The sequence below is a fragment of the Pieris napi genome, chromosome 14 (assembly GCF_905475465.1).
Source record: "Pieris napi chromosome 14, ilPieNapi1.2, whole genome shotgun sequence".
NCBI classification, from domain to species: domain Eukaryota; kingdom Metazoa; phylum Arthropoda; class Insecta; order Lepidoptera; family Pieridae; genus Pieris; species Pieris napi.
The window spans coordinates 5,219,558-5,237,534 of record NC_062247.1 but is presented as its reverse complement, the minus strand read 5'-3'; the positions used below and the strand labels follow the sequence as shown (position 1 = coordinate 5,237,534).

The 17,977-nt window shown below is 31.7% G+C and overlaps 5 protein-coding genes and 1 long non-coding RNA gene across 12 annotated transcripts in view; 3 read left to right on the top strand and 3 right to left on the bottom strand.

Annotated features, from left to right (window-relative positions):
* Positions 1-17,977, bottom strand: part of LOC125056191 — a 109,876-nt gene that overhangs the window by 84,880 nt on the left and 7,019 nt on the right. The window lies entirely within an intron of this gene.
* Positions 381-7,148, top strand: LOC125056181 (glia-derived nexin-like). 4 transcript variants are annotated; one of them, XM_047659176.1, is made up of 7 exons: positions 384-1,780; positions 2,164-2,334; positions 2,543-2,755; positions 3,178-3,417; positions 5,056-5,259; positions 6,000-6,111; positions 6,923-7,148. In XM_047659176.1, exons 1-7 carry the CDS (start codon positions 1,214-1,216, stop codon positions 7,030-7,032), a joined length of 1,617 nt encoding a protein of 538 aa, XP_047515132.1. In that variant the 5' UTR covers positions 384-1,213; the 3' UTR covers positions 7,033-7,148. The 4 variants fall into 4 exon arrangements, with proteins under 4 accessions (XP_047515135.1, XP_047515133.1, XP_047515132.1 ...); XM_047659179.1 differs by lacking the exon at positions 6,000-6,111 and having other exon boundaries at positions 381-1,780; positions 6,923-7,014; XM_047659177.1 differs by lacking the exon at positions 6,923-7,148 and having other exon boundaries at positions 381-1,780; positions 5,056-5,263; positions 6,000-6,112.
* Positions 3,440-4,807, bottom strand: LOC125056182 (acetylcholine receptor subunit alpha-type acr-16-like). Its single transcript, XM_047659180.1, has one exon. The coding sequence runs from the start codon at positions 4,772-4,774 to the stop codon at positions 3,497-3,499; it is 1,278 nt and encodes a 425-aa protein (XP_047515136.1). The 5' UTR covers positions 4,775-4,807; the 3' UTR covers positions 3,440-3,496.
* LOC125056186 (dnaJ homolog subfamily C member 5) lies at positions 9,947-13,609 on the bottom strand. 2 transcript variants are annotated; one of them, XR_007118017.1, is made up of 3 exons: positions 12,892-13,609; positions 10,810-10,910; positions 9,947-10,441 (listed from the first exon to the last, which is right to left on the bottom strand). XR_007118017.1 is itself a non-coding variant. In XM_047659188.1 (2 exons), the coding sequence occupies exons 1-2, from the start codon at positions 13,472-13,474 to the stop codon at positions 10,885-10,887; spliced, it is 609 nt and encodes a 202-aa protein (XP_047515144.1). In that variant the 5' UTR covers positions 13,475-13,608; the 3' UTR covers positions 9,947-10,884. The 2 variants fall into 2 exon arrangements, 1 of the variants encoding a protein (XP_047515144.1); XM_047659188.1 differs by having other exon boundaries at positions 9,947-10,910; positions 12,892-13,608.
* LOC125056187 (protein Mpv17) lies at positions 13,773-14,780 on the top strand. The gene is made up of 2 exons (XM_047659189.1): positions 13,773-14,160; positions 14,246-14,780. The coding sequence occupies exons 1-2, from the start codon at positions 13,951-13,953 to the stop codon at positions 14,600-14,602; spliced, it is 567 nt and encodes a 188-aa protein (XP_047515145.1). The 5' UTR covers positions 13,773-13,950; the 3' UTR covers positions 14,603-14,780.
* On the top strand, positions 16,179-17,168 carry LOC125056188 (small integral membrane protein 8). 3 transcript variants are annotated; one of them, XM_047659192.1, is made up of 3 exons: positions 16,179-16,252; positions 16,416-16,553; positions 16,884-17,168. In XM_047659192.1, the coding sequence occupies exons 2-3, from the start codon at positions 16,428-16,430 to the stop codon at positions 17,037-17,039; spliced, it is 282 nt and encodes a 93-aa protein (XP_047515148.1). In that variant the 5' UTR covers positions 16,179-16,252; positions 16,416-16,427; the 3' UTR covers positions 17,040-17,168. The 3 variants fall into 3 exon arrangements, with proteins under 3 accessions (XP_047515148.1, XP_047515147.1, XP_047515146.1); XM_047659191.1 differs by having other exon boundaries at positions 16,206-16,252; positions 16,428-16,553; XM_047659190.1 differs by lacking the exon at positions 16,179-16,252 and having other exon boundaries at positions 16,259-16,553.

Here is a 17,977-nt window from a genome sequence, read left to right as displayed (position 1 = left end):
GTTAAGTGTGCAATTAGGCTGATTTGATTTTAATGAATAGTAAACTTATTTAATCTACACGAAAACATGGATGCTCCTAGAACTTTAATGCTATGTGAATCCAGAAAAACATATAAGTTATCAATATGTGAAGGATTTGAACTCAATTTAATATATTACTAAAAAGCGTGTAAGGGAGCGTTCAAGTATTACGTCACTCAATTATTGGACCCCCCCCCCCCATGTAACGCGCCGTAACGTTTTTCTGTACCCAATAGTAAAACGTTTCGTGATCACCCAGTGACTCTTTATACCTAAAAGTTACTATTATGTGGTGTAAAGTACTGGAAAGTCGAAAATAACACTAACAATAACGCGTAATTTAATCCCCGACCCGCAACGTAACGTTTTACAAAAGGAAATACTTAATACTTGAACGCTCTCTAAGGCTTAGTAGATAAAATCGTGAGCATTACCATTGCTTATTAAAGATTGATAACATTTCATATCAATCATTATCGCAAAAATGTAGGCATTTAGCTCGATAATTTGGTATAATTAAATTCTAAATTAGCCAATTTTCCAGTGGGTGGAGTTGAACGGTTATGTGAGGACTTTTCAGAAGATTTTACTGCGGACCACCCATTTTTAGCAATCATAACACTCAAAAGGATAACCTTTTTCTGGAACACTTTTACAACATTTACAGATGATAACTGTATACGTTCTAATCGAACTCATAATAAGTCGAATTGTGGTCTTTTATAACTTAATAATATACGATTTAATACATTTGGTTTCTTATTTACATATAACATGTTCATAAATTTTGATGGTGCTGGCAGTTAAAACTAGAATTAAACGAAGTAAGACTATTCATTAGTTTAGCAGCAATTAAAGCATTTGTTAAGGGTTGATGGTCTCAAATGCAATTTAGACATTAATTAGTGTTACGATAATAATTAACATTAAGTAGTCACTAACAAGTGCGGAACCAAGTGTATTTTCTACAGATATGCATGGGCAAACGAACAGTTTGATAAGAACATTTGATCGGTTTTGTGGTGCACGATATAAAAGTATTATTGATACTAAAACCTCGCTTGCCAAACGAATTCAAGATCTGCCAGTCTGGGAATAGATTCGTAATGAACTAATGTATATTTTCAGTAATATACTTACGATAAGCGAGCCAAATGTATTGGAACAAATAATTGATTGCTCTTAAGCAGGCATGACACTCATATGTAAAACATATGTGATTATGTTCACGTGTTTTTTAGTGAATACCGTCCAGACTTTTGGATTTACACAGTATTATATAAGTAGCAGTGTGCCGAATGAACTAATTACCCTTGTTCCTAATAATTACGAGAAGTATTGTTTATCTACGGATTATAAATGGAAGCCGTGCCCGAAATATAGAACATCCAGTAACGACGTAACGCCAGCGACGAAATCATATAATTTAGAAGATCGAATTTACAGTCACCGTTTTATGGACAAAGAATTTAAAGATCAAGAGTTGTATAATTTATTCTTGTCAATTCCCCCTAGTGTTCCTAAATCAATAGGTGGCTTATTTAGATATTGGAACTGGCTGTTAAAGAACACTCCAATAGAATTATATAGTGATGAGATTCCGCTGCCAATACTCAATTATCGTAAAGGAACTGAACTGATATCTTCCAACAAAGAAAATGAGTTAAGTTCAACCAGTCGGCTAGGAACTGACCCAAAGGAAGACCTAATAAATGAATTTATAGATTCATTGGATCAACTTGAAAAGAAATTCTACGCCGTACGTATTATTTTATAATTAAACAGCAGTAACTAAACAGTCGATGACTATTAATTACTTTGAGAGATCAGTGAAAGTTGCCAATTTAAACAGTCTTTGACTTTATAATAGCGAAAATAGAAAGTGTGCATTTATTCATTCACGCATACATTAATAATTTATTATAATTGTCTTTTATGAACCGGTGTACCACTTAATTAGTCATTTTAAGAAACTAGGACTTAATATGTCTGTATATGACAAATTATACTTCAGTGTTACGTTGATTTTTCTTGGCACGGGACTCTTTTGTACCTTCCAAATAAACAATGATTATTTCGTTAGTTATCGAACCTATAAAGGAGGTAAAAAAACAATATTTAAACTTCTTTAACACATTGTAGACAACGTACGCAACTTTGCAAGCAATCAGCCCTTCCGAGTATGTAAACGGGATCAGTTTTACACTTTCTGGATTATTTTTACAAATGGCACTAATTGCTCTTTCGACAGAAGTGGATCATGACACTAGAAGAGAATTAGATGAGTGCACTGGCTTTAATGTACCAGAACAGGTATTTAATTACATTGTTTAATAAAACTTCAAATTCACTCGCCATTGTTCTCTTAGTATTCGGTCACATTTAATAATAATAATGACTTACACATTATTTAGTTAATCATCAGATAAGAATCACGTATGAAACCACGTTCAATTAAGATATGCGTAACTATATTGGTTAACTTTAGTGTGGTCAATATATGTCTAATTTGTTGTGCTAGGCTAAAATAGAAGTACTGAAAAATATAATATCATGGCTACCTACATCAAGTGATCGTCTTAAATTTCGTTACAAAACAAGATTAGTAGTCAAACAAGGTATTTATGTAAGTGAAAAATTCCTCCGAGGTGTTGCAGCAGCAGGGCGTATCAAAGTAGAACATTTAAATGATACACAAACTCCTGAAAAACTAACAGCCACTCTTAATCACATGGTAAGTTATTCTAATATTAAATATGGACCAATGGTAGCTCAGAAATACAGAAAACAATGGAAGACATTATAAATAATGTCAGGTCTGGATTAAGAGCTTCAATTAGTATAAATTAAAGTTATAAATAAACATAGTATAATATAAAAAAATAATTCCCGTTTATAATTTTAAATACATTTTATTCTTTCTTAAATAAGTATTTTTTACGTAGTTTAGTCGTTAACATTGTTGTCATTTAATTAAAAGATATATAAAATAGTTGAAAAAAAATCAATTTCTCCATAAATTTAATAATAAAATTCAATTTTAGTTTAATAATAGATAAATACATACTTATTAAGCATTTTGCCTTCTCTTTATTTTTTTTTTTTCATTTAGCCCTAACGTATTTTATTTTTAACATATTTGACCCCTTCGAACAGGTTGAAATTGATTCAGGTGGGGCTTTGCGTAATACATTTGAGGAAGACGAATTGTCTAAAGGCATTTGTGCTGTTTTGATCTCAACGGTTTACTTGCGAGCTCGCTGGAGATCACCGCCCACTCTTTTAAATGGAACGTTTCCATTTTACGATGACGAAAGAGCCCCCGAAAGAAACGCTCGGATGATTCGCATCAATGATATCATGGGATATGCTGATCTTCCAGAATGGGATGCTGAAGTGAGTTTAGTTAAACACACTGTTAATAGTAATTTTATATATATTTTTACGAGATATGCATTTTATTAAGCAACAAATGTTAATCGTCGTAGGGAATGTAAACACAAATCAATATAAAGTAGACAATGGACACTAACATAAATACAAAACTGTTAAGAATATTGGCGAAATGTATCCAGTCAGCAGCAATCCGTAATTTCTCATCCGTCTCAGAGCTACCGCCTACATTATCATCCGTTAAAACTTTGACATCAGTGGATTCGCTCGGATCAAATTCTGTAAAAACTACATATTTTCCAGGACCGCTACTAATTATTCGATTTATGGAAACCAACCATCTTGGAGCCGGTACAATACGTTTTCTCAGAGACATCAGAAACAACGTCAACAATATTGCAGATAACGTTATTAATATAGAGTCTCGGACGAATAACAATATTATAGGAGTATCCGAACTATGTTTAGGAATGTCGTAACCAATTTCCGTTAGGAAAGTAAAATGACTGAAAAGACTGAAGCATAATAAGAATAATCTGGTACAATCCTTTACGTCTAGAATTAAAGATATTAATGTAAGAAGAACTATCACTATACAGGGAATGACAATAATAGCTGCTGGTCCACCCGCTTCTCTTTTTAACATGAAAGTATATTTCAACATCGGATATGAACTGTTTGGACAGCAAGAATAACTTCCCGGGAGGCGTTCATTTGTAACATTAAGAAGTTTCCATCCTGGACCATCTTGATAGTCGTCCATCACAATTGGTCTAGTTTTGTAAAATGTGAAGTTCACCTGCTCACCAGTATGCATCCAAGAGCCGAAATAGAAAGTGCAATTCTGAACATCGTAAGGCCAACTACGCAGCGAAGTACGACATATACCTGAGTGTGTTAAATGCGGAACACATGTCACCGAGCCATCGCTTTCCACCAAACATGTTGTATAAATCGTATCTGATTGATAAACCGATGCGTCAGCATTAAATAACGCCATACGCGGAGTCCATATTGACTGACTTTCGACTTGAAGCTCCTTTATGTTACCATAGCAGGATGGATCCCAGTTTAAATACTCGTCCTTCCATGTCATCGCAACCCAACTGTGAACATTGAAGGTTTCTTCAAGGCTATCGAAGCTGATATACTTCAATGCGAAGCGGATTTTGACGGTTACGGGTGTTTTGTGGTCTTTCACAGGGCGATAGTCAGTATTGTAAGAATGCAACAGATCAGTATGCAATTTAGCTTCTTGATGCGGTGTCTGGTCCTCGCGTTCGTCAGTACAGTCTGCTATAATTGCACGCGGCACATAAGCCACTAATGTTAACACAAATATGGCTCTGTATAGAGCCATTGTTACTAATGAAATGAATGTAAAACTAGAAAACTTCACAATTTCTATTGCTTGATATTTGATCCTATATCCGCCCCTTGCGATAATACATCATGGAACCACCCATTTGGAAATTAAATATAATCAATCTGTGATAAAAGTTAATGTATTTGTGTATCTGCATAAATAAAATAATATTTAGGTATATAAAGGTCACAAGTTTTTTCGATAATTTTACATTGTGTAAAAAAATAATGACAGTAATAAATATAATAGTTTGATTAATCGACACATTTTTACAGGCCCTTGAGATAAAATATGCAACAACTGGGTTGACTCTTGTTCTGGTAGTGCCTAAGGGGCGAAGCCTCCGAAATCTGGCGGCTCACATGTCAACCACAAGTCTTCAAAGCATTGTTGATGTAATGCAGAGCAAGCGTATAGCAGCTACCTTACCGCTTTTTACTTTACGAATGACTTTGCTTCTACCCGCTAAAATGCAAACAGTTGGTATATTTTTTGTAGATCTCTTAATTTTAAAGGTAATATAGAAAATGTAAAACGAAATGTTAACGCGTTTTGTCTTTGATAGGTCAATAGCACCTTTACGTATTTAATTAAAATTTTATTTTATAGCCAATCTGCCCGACACATATTGTAGATTTTTATGTAAGACATGCCGGTTTACTCATGATGTGCCTTCGTATAAGCATCTCTTAATTGTTCACTTAGGAAGAAAAATTTGTATCAGTCGGAAGCTGCCCACTGAAGTATTTCCGATCCAATTCGACTTAGGGTTCTTCAAGAGCGTAGCAATTCTTAAAAGGCTGGCAACGCACTTGCGAGCCTTCTGGCAATATGAGTGTCCATGGGCGACGGTATCACTTAACATCAGGTGAGCCTCCTGCCCGTTTTTCTCCTATTACATTAAAAAAACACAATTAAACGCATAAACAATCAGTATTGAGATTCGCACGTTTAATCTAGGTCAACATGCTCACAAACCAATCATTTGGAATAATATGTCTTTAAGGAAAACCAGGAACTCTACAACTCTTGGTTATAACCTCAGATTGCATCTATTTCTTTATTTATTATTGCTTATAGGCGAGTAGGTGATCAGCCAGCTGTGCGCAACACATGTCATCGATTATTGGCTCGTAAAAGTATTAGTTTCGCATGGCGCATAGAAAAACTAATTGGTGAAAAGGTCCTTTTTAGTACTACTTTTATGTACACATTCTAGATGGGAATAACGCGACTGGTGGACAAACGATGTGACGGTTTAAAATTGTCTCATGCCATTCAGAGAATCATGTTTTGGTCTGAAGCTGGACGATATGCATTTAAAGATGACGGTAATCATTTCAAATTTCTTGTTCTTTTTATCATTACTCAAAAAATACACCTTTTCATACTTTTTTTTTATAGAACAGGAGGCAAAAGGGCAGGAGGCTCACCTAATGTTTAGTGATACCGTCGCCCATGGACACTCTCAATGCCAGAGGGCTCGCGATACTTGAAAGCGTTTTACGCACGTAAACTAATATTACACATTTAAAATTATTTATTTTTGTCTATAACACTGTCCTGAAATTAAGAAGAATGTTTGATGCAATTCAATTCGGTTTTTTTGTGTATACTTATAAATATGTTTAGTAATGAGGCATGACCATAGTACAGCCCAAGATTTCTATGTGTTTATTATTTTTCCAACCCGCAACTTGTGCCGAGTGCCAAAATTAAGACCCTGACATTATACTGTGCTACTACTCCTACTTAGCCACATTAATTATACAGCCCATAAATCAACGACCAGCCGAAGTCGGGTGATAGAGCAGACAGTGGCTAGCCCGTGCAAATTAATATATAAAAAAAACGCCATCTTTTTATGCCACTTTCCAACATTGTACGATAGGTACTTTTTTTCTACATGGTCACACAGTAAGGGTTAATAATAATTATCAGAACATAAAATTCATTTACTTTTTTGACGTTGAATATGTAACACAAGAAGACAGTGTTATTCTGCACTTTCCTACAAAACACATATTGCATCTTACATTATGTTAGCGAAATTCGGAAAATAAATCAATCGACTAATAATTTGATTTATTTATTGATTGATCGATTGACAATTGACTATTAATTTGAAATATTTATTTACAGGAATAGAGTGGGATGAAACTCCAGAGCAGAGAATCATTTTCGATCGGCCATATTTATTTTACGTGCGATGGCATAATGTCACAATATTAAATGGCAACTTTGTACTGTGATAAGAATACACAAATTACGTACATTGTATATTCTTATATAAATTTTTAATACACAACATATCAAAAGCGCTGCCCGTGAAATCACTTTGATAAAGAAAATACAATTATTAATAAACGTCCTTTCTTTTATTTAACAAAAATTTTATAAATTAGCCTATATTTATTATAAATCAAAATTAAACGAAGTTAAAGGCAAATAGAAAAATTGGTTTCATCTCTAAAAAAGTCATTTTTGTTAACGGTTGTTATACTATAGTCATAGTTGTTCAATCTAAAACTATTAACCTTGCCTAACTTCAAATCATAGAAGTATAAATGCCAAAGCCACTTCCCGTAAACATTATACATTACACAAATATTTGTTGAATTGTGTCAAGGTGAAAATTATTAATGGGGTATGCGCCTCCTCTCACGAACCTTGCGCGTATTGATCTGTTTGTTTAACGATATCTCTACAACATAAAACTTTTAAATGTCCCTTACCCTTGCATATACACAACAAACGGTCTTTATGTTCTTATACGTGCTCAGATATTAATAATGTAAAGCTTAAGAGGTGACAATCCTTGGGCTTTGCCTCAGATTTCTGTTTCTATTTTGTGATCATTTGTTTTCTAATGGCTTTTTGTGCCGCTACGCATTTTTTGTCTAAGGCATGCTGGTTTCACTTCACAGTACGACCTAGAGTTTTATGCGCACATAAGTCCATTGGTGTAGTGTACGTACTAGTAAGGACGAGAGTCGTAGCCACAAGCCTCTAGTCTAAGCCAACACTGCACAGCTCTCAGGCTCTGCTTCGTTGATAGGAACTACTAGATCGAAATTACCTTTGTGTTGATGGTAAATATATCTACGAAACTGCAAGCCATATATAGTTTTACAATATGATTTTTTGTAATTATGATTGCTACGAGTATACTGGATAAAGTACCTCAATAGGTATCGTCGGTAATTCTCTTCCGGACGAATTTTTTTCGCTTATATAATTTTTGTTCTTTATTTGAAACAAGTATGCTAACGTTCCAGTATCGTGTTCCCTAGAGAGATATACAACACCAACACGACCTTCAGTAATGAACCTCCTAGGACCTCGGAATGGGATACATCGATACTACCTGATACTTGATTTTATTACTCTTGATGACTAAGTTTCGTACAATTAAGGGAAAAGATAACTTGTTCTTAATTTATTTATTGCACCTGATCTACATTGTAAGAAATACTTATTTATGCGAAGAGATTCAAAAACCGCTAATAAAAGATGTAGCAAACACACGGTTTATACTATTACATTAATAATTTTATCAACTTAAGTATGCAGTTTCTTAATTCTGCCTATACTATATATAATAATATAAGCTCAACGAGTTTGTATTTATTCGCATTTTCTTAATTAAAACAATATTCTTTTCATAAGACATGGTATATTTAATGCATCAAAGCGGCTATTTGATCCCTAATTCAACACAATACCGCAGAACACACATTCAAAATTACGTTTGGCTTGCGTGATGCGCCAAATAGGTTAATTTCCAAGATATTTAATGTTCCTGTCTTGGCAGTAATGTGAAACTAAGTTATTGTCGCCAGGGTATTCAAAGTGAAGACTTAATCTTAAAATTAATTGTTAAAGCGTTTGCCAAACACATACCATTGGTAAAATATTTATCTTGCCTATACCAAAAAGAACTAGACAAGATAGAACTAAAAATAATTAAAATCAAGGATTATTATTGAGCGTTGTAGACGGACATAAACTGTCAACACGTGAACTACAACTTAGCTAGCTGATAACTTGCCAAAATCTTAAATCTTCCAGCATTTTAGAAGTGACTCTTTTATAAAGCAAAGAAATAGCCAACCGTTGGCCTTGAATGTCTAATGTGCGTGCTCTATTTTAACCAATCCAAATAGAAACAAAACTAGAACACTTCGTAATCGTGGATAAGTTTTCAAAGTAAATCCAAAAAAGAATTACACCATATATACAATAGTTACAAGCGCTATTATACAGGTAGTACTATATTCTTTACCGATTTAAAAATACTATGTAGGTACCTATTGAGTAGTAATAATCCATTCAACTTTTCTTTGTTGGCACATACTAGTTTAACTTTTTAGGCAAGTTTTCAAGGGTTTGTAAAGGTGAGATTTCCAAAAAAATCCTTTACTGAAACCGGAGCCGGAACGCACGAAGGGCGGTCCAGAATCACTCTTAACCGCTAGGCTAACACTGACCACTGCTAGCGTAATCTTTATAGTGACTCAAAAACATAGAATACTATTACGTATAAATTAAATGCGAATCACTTATAATCAATATTCCATATCGATAAGTTTCTTCTTAATCGGGGTTATGCGTGACTAGCGACTTATTTATTTGAAGTATTTAATAATTTTATTTAAGACATTGTTTTCGAGTCAGTCATTCGTAACGATATGAATATAATTATTTTATCTTAAGGCATGTGCATGTCTATTTTAGAAATTATCTCCCTCTTAACGAAACTCTTATTAAAGTAATAAATTATTTACGAACCATAAACGTATATCATGTACCGTGGAAGAGAAGTCACCCACAACCCTAGCTCTAAAACAATTTTAACAACTATATTTTGTTTTCCAAGTAAAGATTCTTATTAATATAACATTTTTTTTGATTTGATAGGATGTATCTTTTTAACCATATTTTTATCAACATGAACTACGTCCTACTTTAACATACATTTAAATCAAATAACTACTACTAATAACTAACTGTAACGGGAGCGTTAAGCAATTAGAATATTATTTTCTATATATAATATACTATGTTCAGCCTACAAGGGTCCACCATGTGCTGTATGCCAGTTTTATGTTGAAAACCGTAAAAGTACCCGTCTAAAATTAAACAAAATAAATAAAAAGAACCATATTCAATTAAACACATTTATTTCAAATAACATTACGACGATACATTTTTAGCTACGGAAAGTAGAGGCAGGTGACAAATACCTGTTCGAAAACAGGTTTGCAAATTGCTTTGAATAGGCAATACTGTACCTACCTATAAAATTATTAACAATGTATAGATGCCTTAAACTTCTAAACACATTATACTATAGCTAGTGAGTAGTAGTTTTACTCATTGAAATTTCCCGTAAAAGTATTTTTTTTAATATATTAAGGAAAATTGTGGACATCTCAGCCATAATAGTAATTAGTTGCAGCTAGATAAATACTTCAAGACAAATTTTCTTAACATACATGTTACATATTATTCAAAGTAATCCTACCTGATAACTTTTATATTGATTAAGCATAAGCATAATAGTAATTTAAATAAAAAATCCATATCAAGGCGAAGCTTATTATTGAATTTATTTCTTTCTGTGATGTGGTGTTTATATTATAAGAAAATATAAACAATCTGGAAATTAACAGTTATTTTTACTTAATAAATCGGCATAAGTAACTGTCTTTCACTACAATGTTATGACACAATTAAAGACTTTAATTATTATTTATTTGTAATTCTTAGATCCACTCAGTTCTATTAGGTATTTTACTGGCCAGCTAAAAAACAGTGCAGTCAGCTAAAGAAATGATAAAATATACAGCCTGTCTTTAATGCATTTTAGCTAATACTGCATTTCAAGTAAATATAATATAGGTAGTCCAGTAAAAATAAATAGGCTATCACAGAATTGCAATCAAAATAACCACATATAAATGAATTAAATCAAAGTTACAAAAAAAACTATTAAAAAATAGTAACATAAAAAACTTAAGGCTTACATAATTTGCATGGTGGTGGTAAAAGGTAGTCAGTTCCTCTTTTCTCTTACATTATAGTTTAGGCTAGGTGACACTTCAAGTGTATTTTGGAATACTGCTGCCTGTAACCAATACATAATTTATTACTTGTATTATACATTATAAAATTAGAGGTAACTTAAAGACGAAATCGAATAATAGAGGATTTTATTATGCAGATATTTATTAAATCGAAAGTTACCAGTGTAGTTACAGAATAACAATAATTATATCATGACGCTTTCCACAATACATTCTTGTTGACTAGCTTGACATCAGCTGCCAATTGAATAATAAGGACATTTTATTAATAATAGGTATTAATGTATAATATTGAATAAATCTCTAAGACATATAATGTCATTCAAAGTGCCATCAGTATCCAGTAATTAAATAGCAGGATTAATTAAAAAAAATATGATAATGAAATCCTAGTAGACAATTGGCTGCTAATATTTACATAAAATGTCATGTTCCTTATATGTTTAATATCATACTTATAACATCATCTTAGATGATGTTACAAAACATATTTAGGAGAAATATCATTTATGCTAGCAATATAAATAACTGTTAGATAATATTTTCCTAGCTAGGATTGTTAATGATTCATTTAAACAAATTCAAAGTTCTATACCAGTTTATATACCTTAAAGACTATAAATGTGTATTTTGTGAACTACACTTATTTAAGGATAGTTATAAATCTTAAGTCAAAACATTGTTTTATATTAAAGCAATGCTCACATAAAATGGTTTCTTTAATTAAATCAGCAACTACAATCATTATGGCTAAGGATAAGTAGAAACATTATTCTACAATTCACCCTTTTCTATTGAGCAAATCTGACAAATAAAGGTCATATTACAGCTATAACTATCTACCATCAAATAATTAGCTAGCTTGAGTGAAACAGAAAATACCAACATATATCAAATTAAACATGCAACATAGTTTACTTGTATAGCTGATATTGTATATAGCTATACAATTATTCCTTTTTACAATCTTAACAGTATATCATAAGTTTTTCGTTGACATAGAAGTCAGTAGTCACAGAATAAACAACAAATGCACTACATGTTATATGTCTACCTATTATTAATGCATAAAAATTGACCGCTATAAATTAAGTATTTTTCATATGTCTGTCGGAAGCAATGTTTGCTTGCATATACAATATTAAAAATAGAACAGAATAAAATTATTTTCAAATCATACTTTGATCTACAGTAACGGTACAGCTAAAAGGTATTATCACTAAAAATGTTACAATTTATTATAAATCAATACTCAAATGAACATAAAAGGTTTACTCTGTAAAAAAATCAGAATGGTTATCACTTTCATATAGTCATGCATTAATATCAAATAAAAAGGTCTTGGAAGAAATATCACTTGTAAGGTAACTTGCCAGTATCAAAGTAATCAATATTATCAGATACAATGGTATCTGAAAATATACATTAGTAAATGTAAAATTACATTCTGTGAATGGACCTTTTGATTTCACTTTCAAGACTGTACCAGGTTTAATAGGATAATGGAATGTTTGTTTTAATATATGTTTATGGTAAATGTATGAAAAAATATTAAAACAAGAATACTGTGATAAAATACTTGTTACAAATTTTATAACAATCTATATCCTTAGTACCATAAGGAACCATCCAATGTAATAAAGATAAAAATGTCTAATTAATATTTAAAAGAGCTTTTATTTTATGTGATAATAACCTAAGATAACATCAGCACTCATATGTCTGAAGGCATCCTATTGTTCTAAGTTTAAACTCGAAAGATAAGATACCCTACAAAAATTTCACATTTACACACATTTTTATGATACCTACTGGATATTTGATAAGATTAGCAAAAGCTGTATATAGGATTTCTTGGAAGTGTGAATTAAATAATATTCTACCAACATTAATTAAGCATGTGGTGAAGCAGCAAATTGCTAATATACTTAGAACAATTTAAGAATGACTCAAAAATTAGTAATGTATGACATACAAACAATTAAAGTGTAAATTAGTGTGAAATGCCGTAATTGACCCCACCTGTATTGAGGCCCGTATTTTCTGAGGCCCCAGGAGCCGATGGCGCAGGCAGCACAATCGGTGGTGCCTGGTCACCGGTGGGACGGCCTTCAGGTCCCGGTTGTGAAGTTACTGGCTGCACTCCATCTGAGTCATCTCGCTCCAGCGTGTGGTAGTCTCCAGACTCTTCTGGTGGACGAGGTTTGCACTTGCCACAGCAGCAGTTACAGCAGCAACACAAGCAGCAGCAAAAGTAACAACCAGTCAAAATACCACACACGACACATAATGCTTTGCACCATGTACTTGTGACGACGAAATAGGCGTTGACATTTTCTTCCCCAAATTGCTCGGCAATGTAGAGACCGAGAGAGCCATAGTTATCATATATATTTCTTTTCGTAGCGTCACTTAAGATTGTATTGGCCCTGTTTACTTCTTTAAACTTTTCAGATGCTTCAGGGTTGTTAGGATTTTTGTCTGGGTGATATTTAAGTGCTAATTTCCGATAGCTTTTCTTGACATCATCTGCCGTTGCGGTTTTAGGGACTTGTAATATTAGATAGAGACTATCGCCCGCAGTGGATAGTTTTCTTTTATCCATTATTAGGTCTGAATAAGTATGAAAAAACGTGTAATCAATGGATTTTTAACACACAATAGTTACAATCATTAGCGATTCACTTTTCACCGTTTTCACATCCACCGTTTCATTTCACAATTTCTTGATCCTTTGATTTTGTCATATTCTAGGATCTTTCAAACTTAATCAACTTAAACTAATTGGCGGTTGACATTTGACAGTATTTGGCAAATTGGCCGCTAGTGGCAGATGACAGAGTTTTATTTATTTACCATAGTCTCACTAAGTTATCAACTGAATATAATCCTGATTCCTGTTCCTGTGGTAAATGGATATAACTAATTACAGAATTTACAGAAATCACAAATGAGTTTAAAATATATTGTCGGTGCGAGAAATGAAAAAAAATGTAAACAGTTTACGAAGATATACTTTTGCATTTGAGTAATAGGATTTTTTAGGAGAAAAGTAAACAACAACATAAGATAAACACAATTATGCCCGTTACCATCATGAAAGCACGTGAAATATTTCAAATATATCAAAGGCTTCTGAACAGAAGACCTTATTTAGTACAAGCTATTCAAACAGGAACATTAATGGGAGCTGGAGATCTTATATCACAGACTTTTATTGAAAAGAAATCATTCAGAGATGCTGATTATGCTAGAACTATAAAATTTTCTTCCATAGGCTTCTGTTTTGGAGTAAGTTAGAAATTTATGTAATATTATCTATTAATAAATTGTTCTATAATCATAAACTAATTAAATTTGTATGGTATTCTTACAGGGCCCTGCGCTAAGGGTATGGTATGGATTGTTGAATAGACATGTTGGATCTAGTGGTAAAACTGTTGCACTCAAAAAAGTTTTTATAGACCAAGCTGTTTTTGCTCCAACCTTCCTTTTTTTCCTGTTAGTTGGATTAGGTGCATTACAAGGGAAGTCATGGGATTTAATAGAGGATGATATTAACACCAATTACGTTGATATCCTTAAAACAAATTATTATGTTTGGCCTTGGGTTCAGATAGTTAATTTTTATTATGTACCACTTCAGTATCAAGTGCTACTTGTACAAGGTATTGCTTTATTCTGGAACACATATTTGTCTTATAAGACAAACCGAACGAAACTATCACAATAAACATGATGATTTGTTAATTATTACAGATACTTAGTAATCTGTATTATGGAGAGGAATGATGATAACAATAGAGATGATATATCTCAATGTCAAACAGTATTTTATTATCTACCTGTTGCTGAAGCATATTAATAGTTTACATTAATAACCTAATACAATAAATTCACTTTAAAATTTATTTATTTATTTACAAAAAACAATCTAATCTTAACAAGTGACCCTGAATCAACAAGAATACATATTCAATATTTAATATACATTCAAAATAAAAAGTAATGAGAAAAACATGCTAAAGATTATTTACAATATGAAAGCAAATATAATCGGCCCTAACAAATAGTAGACTGTCCGTCATCACTCAACAAAAAGTAGCAGTCCCTTTTGTACCAATTTAATAATTTGTTGACTAATGTAACATGACATGTCTTTGCTTGGTGGTTGCAAACTTATGAATACATTATTAATATTGGTTCCTTTTAATACTTATACTAGAGCTAAAAATTGTTTTTACTCTTACGTATTCCAAACATTGAGAATTTACGTGTTTTTACCAAATTAGTTCTAGTTTTTACCTTACGGCTCACGCCTACATAGTACATATTATTATGCTACAGTATAATATATATTATACTTATAAGTTATAACGACACGGTGGTCTAAATTTATCTGTGGTAATGTCTTTACTATCATATGTGCGTTTTCCAATTACAGCACTAGAGCGCATTATGCGGCATAATGCTCAACGTTGAATGTTCCAACTACAGCAACGCTTCGCACAATTGAGCACTCTCAAAACTAATGCTCTCGCGTGCTTCTCGCAATAAATACCAACACAGTGACAGAAAATTGACCAGTGTTTTTCTTTAAGTTAGCATTTATCGAAATTTCGTTAGTAAATATATTTATTGTTGAAAAATTTGTAAGGCTTTCGTTTCGTCGTAGATTTTGAAAATAATTTAAGTTATTTTCAAACTGCTAAAAAAATAAATATAAGTATGGATGAAGGTATAAATAGTTACTTTTTTTATATTCCACATTTAAAATATGAATACAATTTTATTTTAAAATTCGGATCTGTAAACAAATTAATTTTACAGGATTATACTTTTGTAAACATTGCAATGGTTTTTGAAAAAGTATATAATTTTTTTTATAAATCATTTTAAAAAAATTACTCAAAACGTAAATGATGTAAACTTCTTACATGAAACTATATATTTTACTATTAATTTAGCTTGTTAAAACCTTATATTCTTTAAAGGGTTTCTCTTATTTCAGTAAAAAAATGTTAATGAAATAATTTGATTATTAAAATAAGCGTAAAAAGTTTTCAACCAATTATTATTGTTAATCACATTATTTATACATTAATGAGGTTGCTATAATAACTCTATTCAGAACATTTTTCAACACTGACATAGCGCACTCTGCTGATGCACTTGAAAACTAATTCACAAAGTTCCAACTTTCAATTAAGCTTCAGCATTATGCGGCATTGTGCGGCACTGAGTCGCATTATGCTCTGTAATTGGAAAACGCACAACATCGCGTATCCGTGATTTTCAAAGTCGGGATCGTACATCCCTAATTTTCTTCAAAGTTCCTTATCTGTAGACTGTAATATTCTTCTGTGATTTTAATTTTTTACTGGTAATAAGTAATTAATAACCAAATTTATTATGATAAAATCAACATAAATTTTTATTTCTTGAAAATATTGTAACTAATATATTAATTATTAAACATTAACGATTTTCTAAGCATGTGTGTTTCAATGCAATTCAGTGTTTAAAAATAAGAAGAAATATTTCATGGCTTCTTTCAGATGAATACAATTTTTATAATGAGTGATAATACAAAAAACAGTCATGAGAAACCTGGAGATGGTATTAGATCTATGAAATCAACAACAGCATTTCGTGTTGTAAATTTTGAACTCTATGCTAAGCCGGTAAGCAAGCAAGCTAATATATCAATATTGAAATTCTTAACTTAAATTATTCTCTTAATATTTATTTGAGTGTTTTTTAACAATTCAATTTTTTTCATCATATATTCTTGATTACACAACCATCATATTATAATGAAATATTTATTCTACAATATTAATATGTTCATAAAATTGATAATGTCTAAAGATAAAAAAAAGCTACATTAGATATAAAAAATTAACTATTTTGTAAGTTAAATTGGTTTAAACATCAATACTTTTTTAAAAATATATGATATATAATATGTTTGAATTAAGAACAAATATACTATAACATTTCTTTTTTTTTAGAACATTGTGGTAATGAGTATAGGCGCAGCATGTTTTGGTCTTGCCTTAGGTTACATAGCATATATGAGGCAGAAATATGAATCAATGGGTTACTATTCAGCTATAGATGCCGATGGTAAAGAGATATTTGAAAAAAAGAAGTCTAAGTGGGATTGACAAATTGTTACTACTTGTTTTAAGGAATAAATTATAGTTTTAGATTGTATAACTCTGTTTGTTATGTTATAGATAATACCAAATAGGTAACAGGTCTTTACAATCCGATTAAATAACATTTGAACACAACACATATATTTTAAATTTCATGCCTCTCTGGCATTGTATATTAACTTCAATCTACCATTTTCTGGACTTTGCAGTGGGCTTGCTTTACTATAGTCCTTACTCCTTTTCATGAAAGAAGTCCCCCAGGCGCGGCGCTGCAATCGCATGATGTAATGTTGTCATTTATGAGTAAAAAAATTACCTATTTTATTTACATTTAGCAGATGTAATTTATCAAATAATATTATTTTCTGCATACTTCGATGAAACAATATTTCTGTTATCTAAAAAGTATATTTTTATTTACTTATATTAGCGGTGTTCTACCTACTTACAGGGAAAAGATGAGAAAATAGGATAAAGAAAAGCAATACAATTTTTTATTCAGAGTTTTATTGCATAATTGTTGGGTTACAATTTTTTTTGAAGTACACACCGCTGTTGTTACAATACCTTCGTTTGTGATTCTTGTGAAGTTTATAATGCTTATGTAATATGTAATATATGTTCTAATTTCAGTTACCTAGTTTCATCACGTTATGTATTTGTTAAATTTTGTCGCAAAACGAATTTATATCATAAAAGTCCCATCAATACAGCAAAAAATTATTAAATGGCAACTCTAAAAAGTACCTGTTATGGCGGCAACTCTCTTCCGAACATTGTATAGTGGTATTAAAACACCTTGATTCTTATGTTCCGCTTCACAGAACTCTTTCACCTTTAATATCATTTCTCGAGCCGAACTTTTTACAACTTTTGGCATTGTAATCAATCTTTAAAATGCACTAAGCTAGTTAAAAACTCACAAAAAAAATATTGGTTGTTTG

Bases quoted from the DNA above. Each gene is read 5' to 3' on its own strand.
- LOC125056187 (XM_047659189.1), top strand. From the start codon at position 13,951: ATGCCCGTTACCATCATGAAAGCACGTGAAATATTTCAAATATATCAA. The intron at 14,161-14,245 runs GTAAGTTAGAAA...GTATTCTTACAG, and splicing joins CCATAGGCTTCTGTTTTGGA to GGCCCTGCGCTAAGGGTATG.
- LOC125056182 (XM_047659180.1), bottom strand. From the start codon at position 4,774: ATGGCTCTATACAGAGCCATATTTGTGTTAACATTAGTGGCTTATGTG.
- LOC125056181 (XM_047659176.1), top strand. From the start codon at position 1,214: ATGACACTCATATGTAAAACATATGTGATTATGTTCACGTGTTTTTTA. The intron at 5,260-5,999 runs GTTGGTATATTT...TACACATTCTAG, and splicing joins TACCCGCTAAAATGCAAACA to ATGGGAATAACGCGACTGGT. The intron at 6,112-6,922 runs GTAATCATTTCA...ATTTATTTACAG, and splicing joins ATATGCATTTAAAGATGACG to GAATAGAGTGGGATGAAACT.
- LOC125056186 (XM_047659188.1), bottom strand. From the start codon at position 13,474: ATGGATAAAAGAAAACTATCCACTGCGGGCGATAGTCTCTATCTAATA. The intron at 10,911-12,891 runs GTGGGGTCAATT...TATTGGTTACAG, and splicing joins AAATACGGGCCTCAATACAG to GCAGCAGTATTCCAAAATAC.
- LOC125056188 (XM_047659192.1), top strand. From the start codon at position 16,428: ATGAATACAATTTTTATAATGAGTGATAATACAAAAAACAGTCATGAG. The intron at 16,554-16,883 runs GTAAGCAAGCAA...CTTTTTTTTTAG, and splicing joins TTGAACTCTATGCTAAGCCG to AACATTGTGGTAATGAGTAT.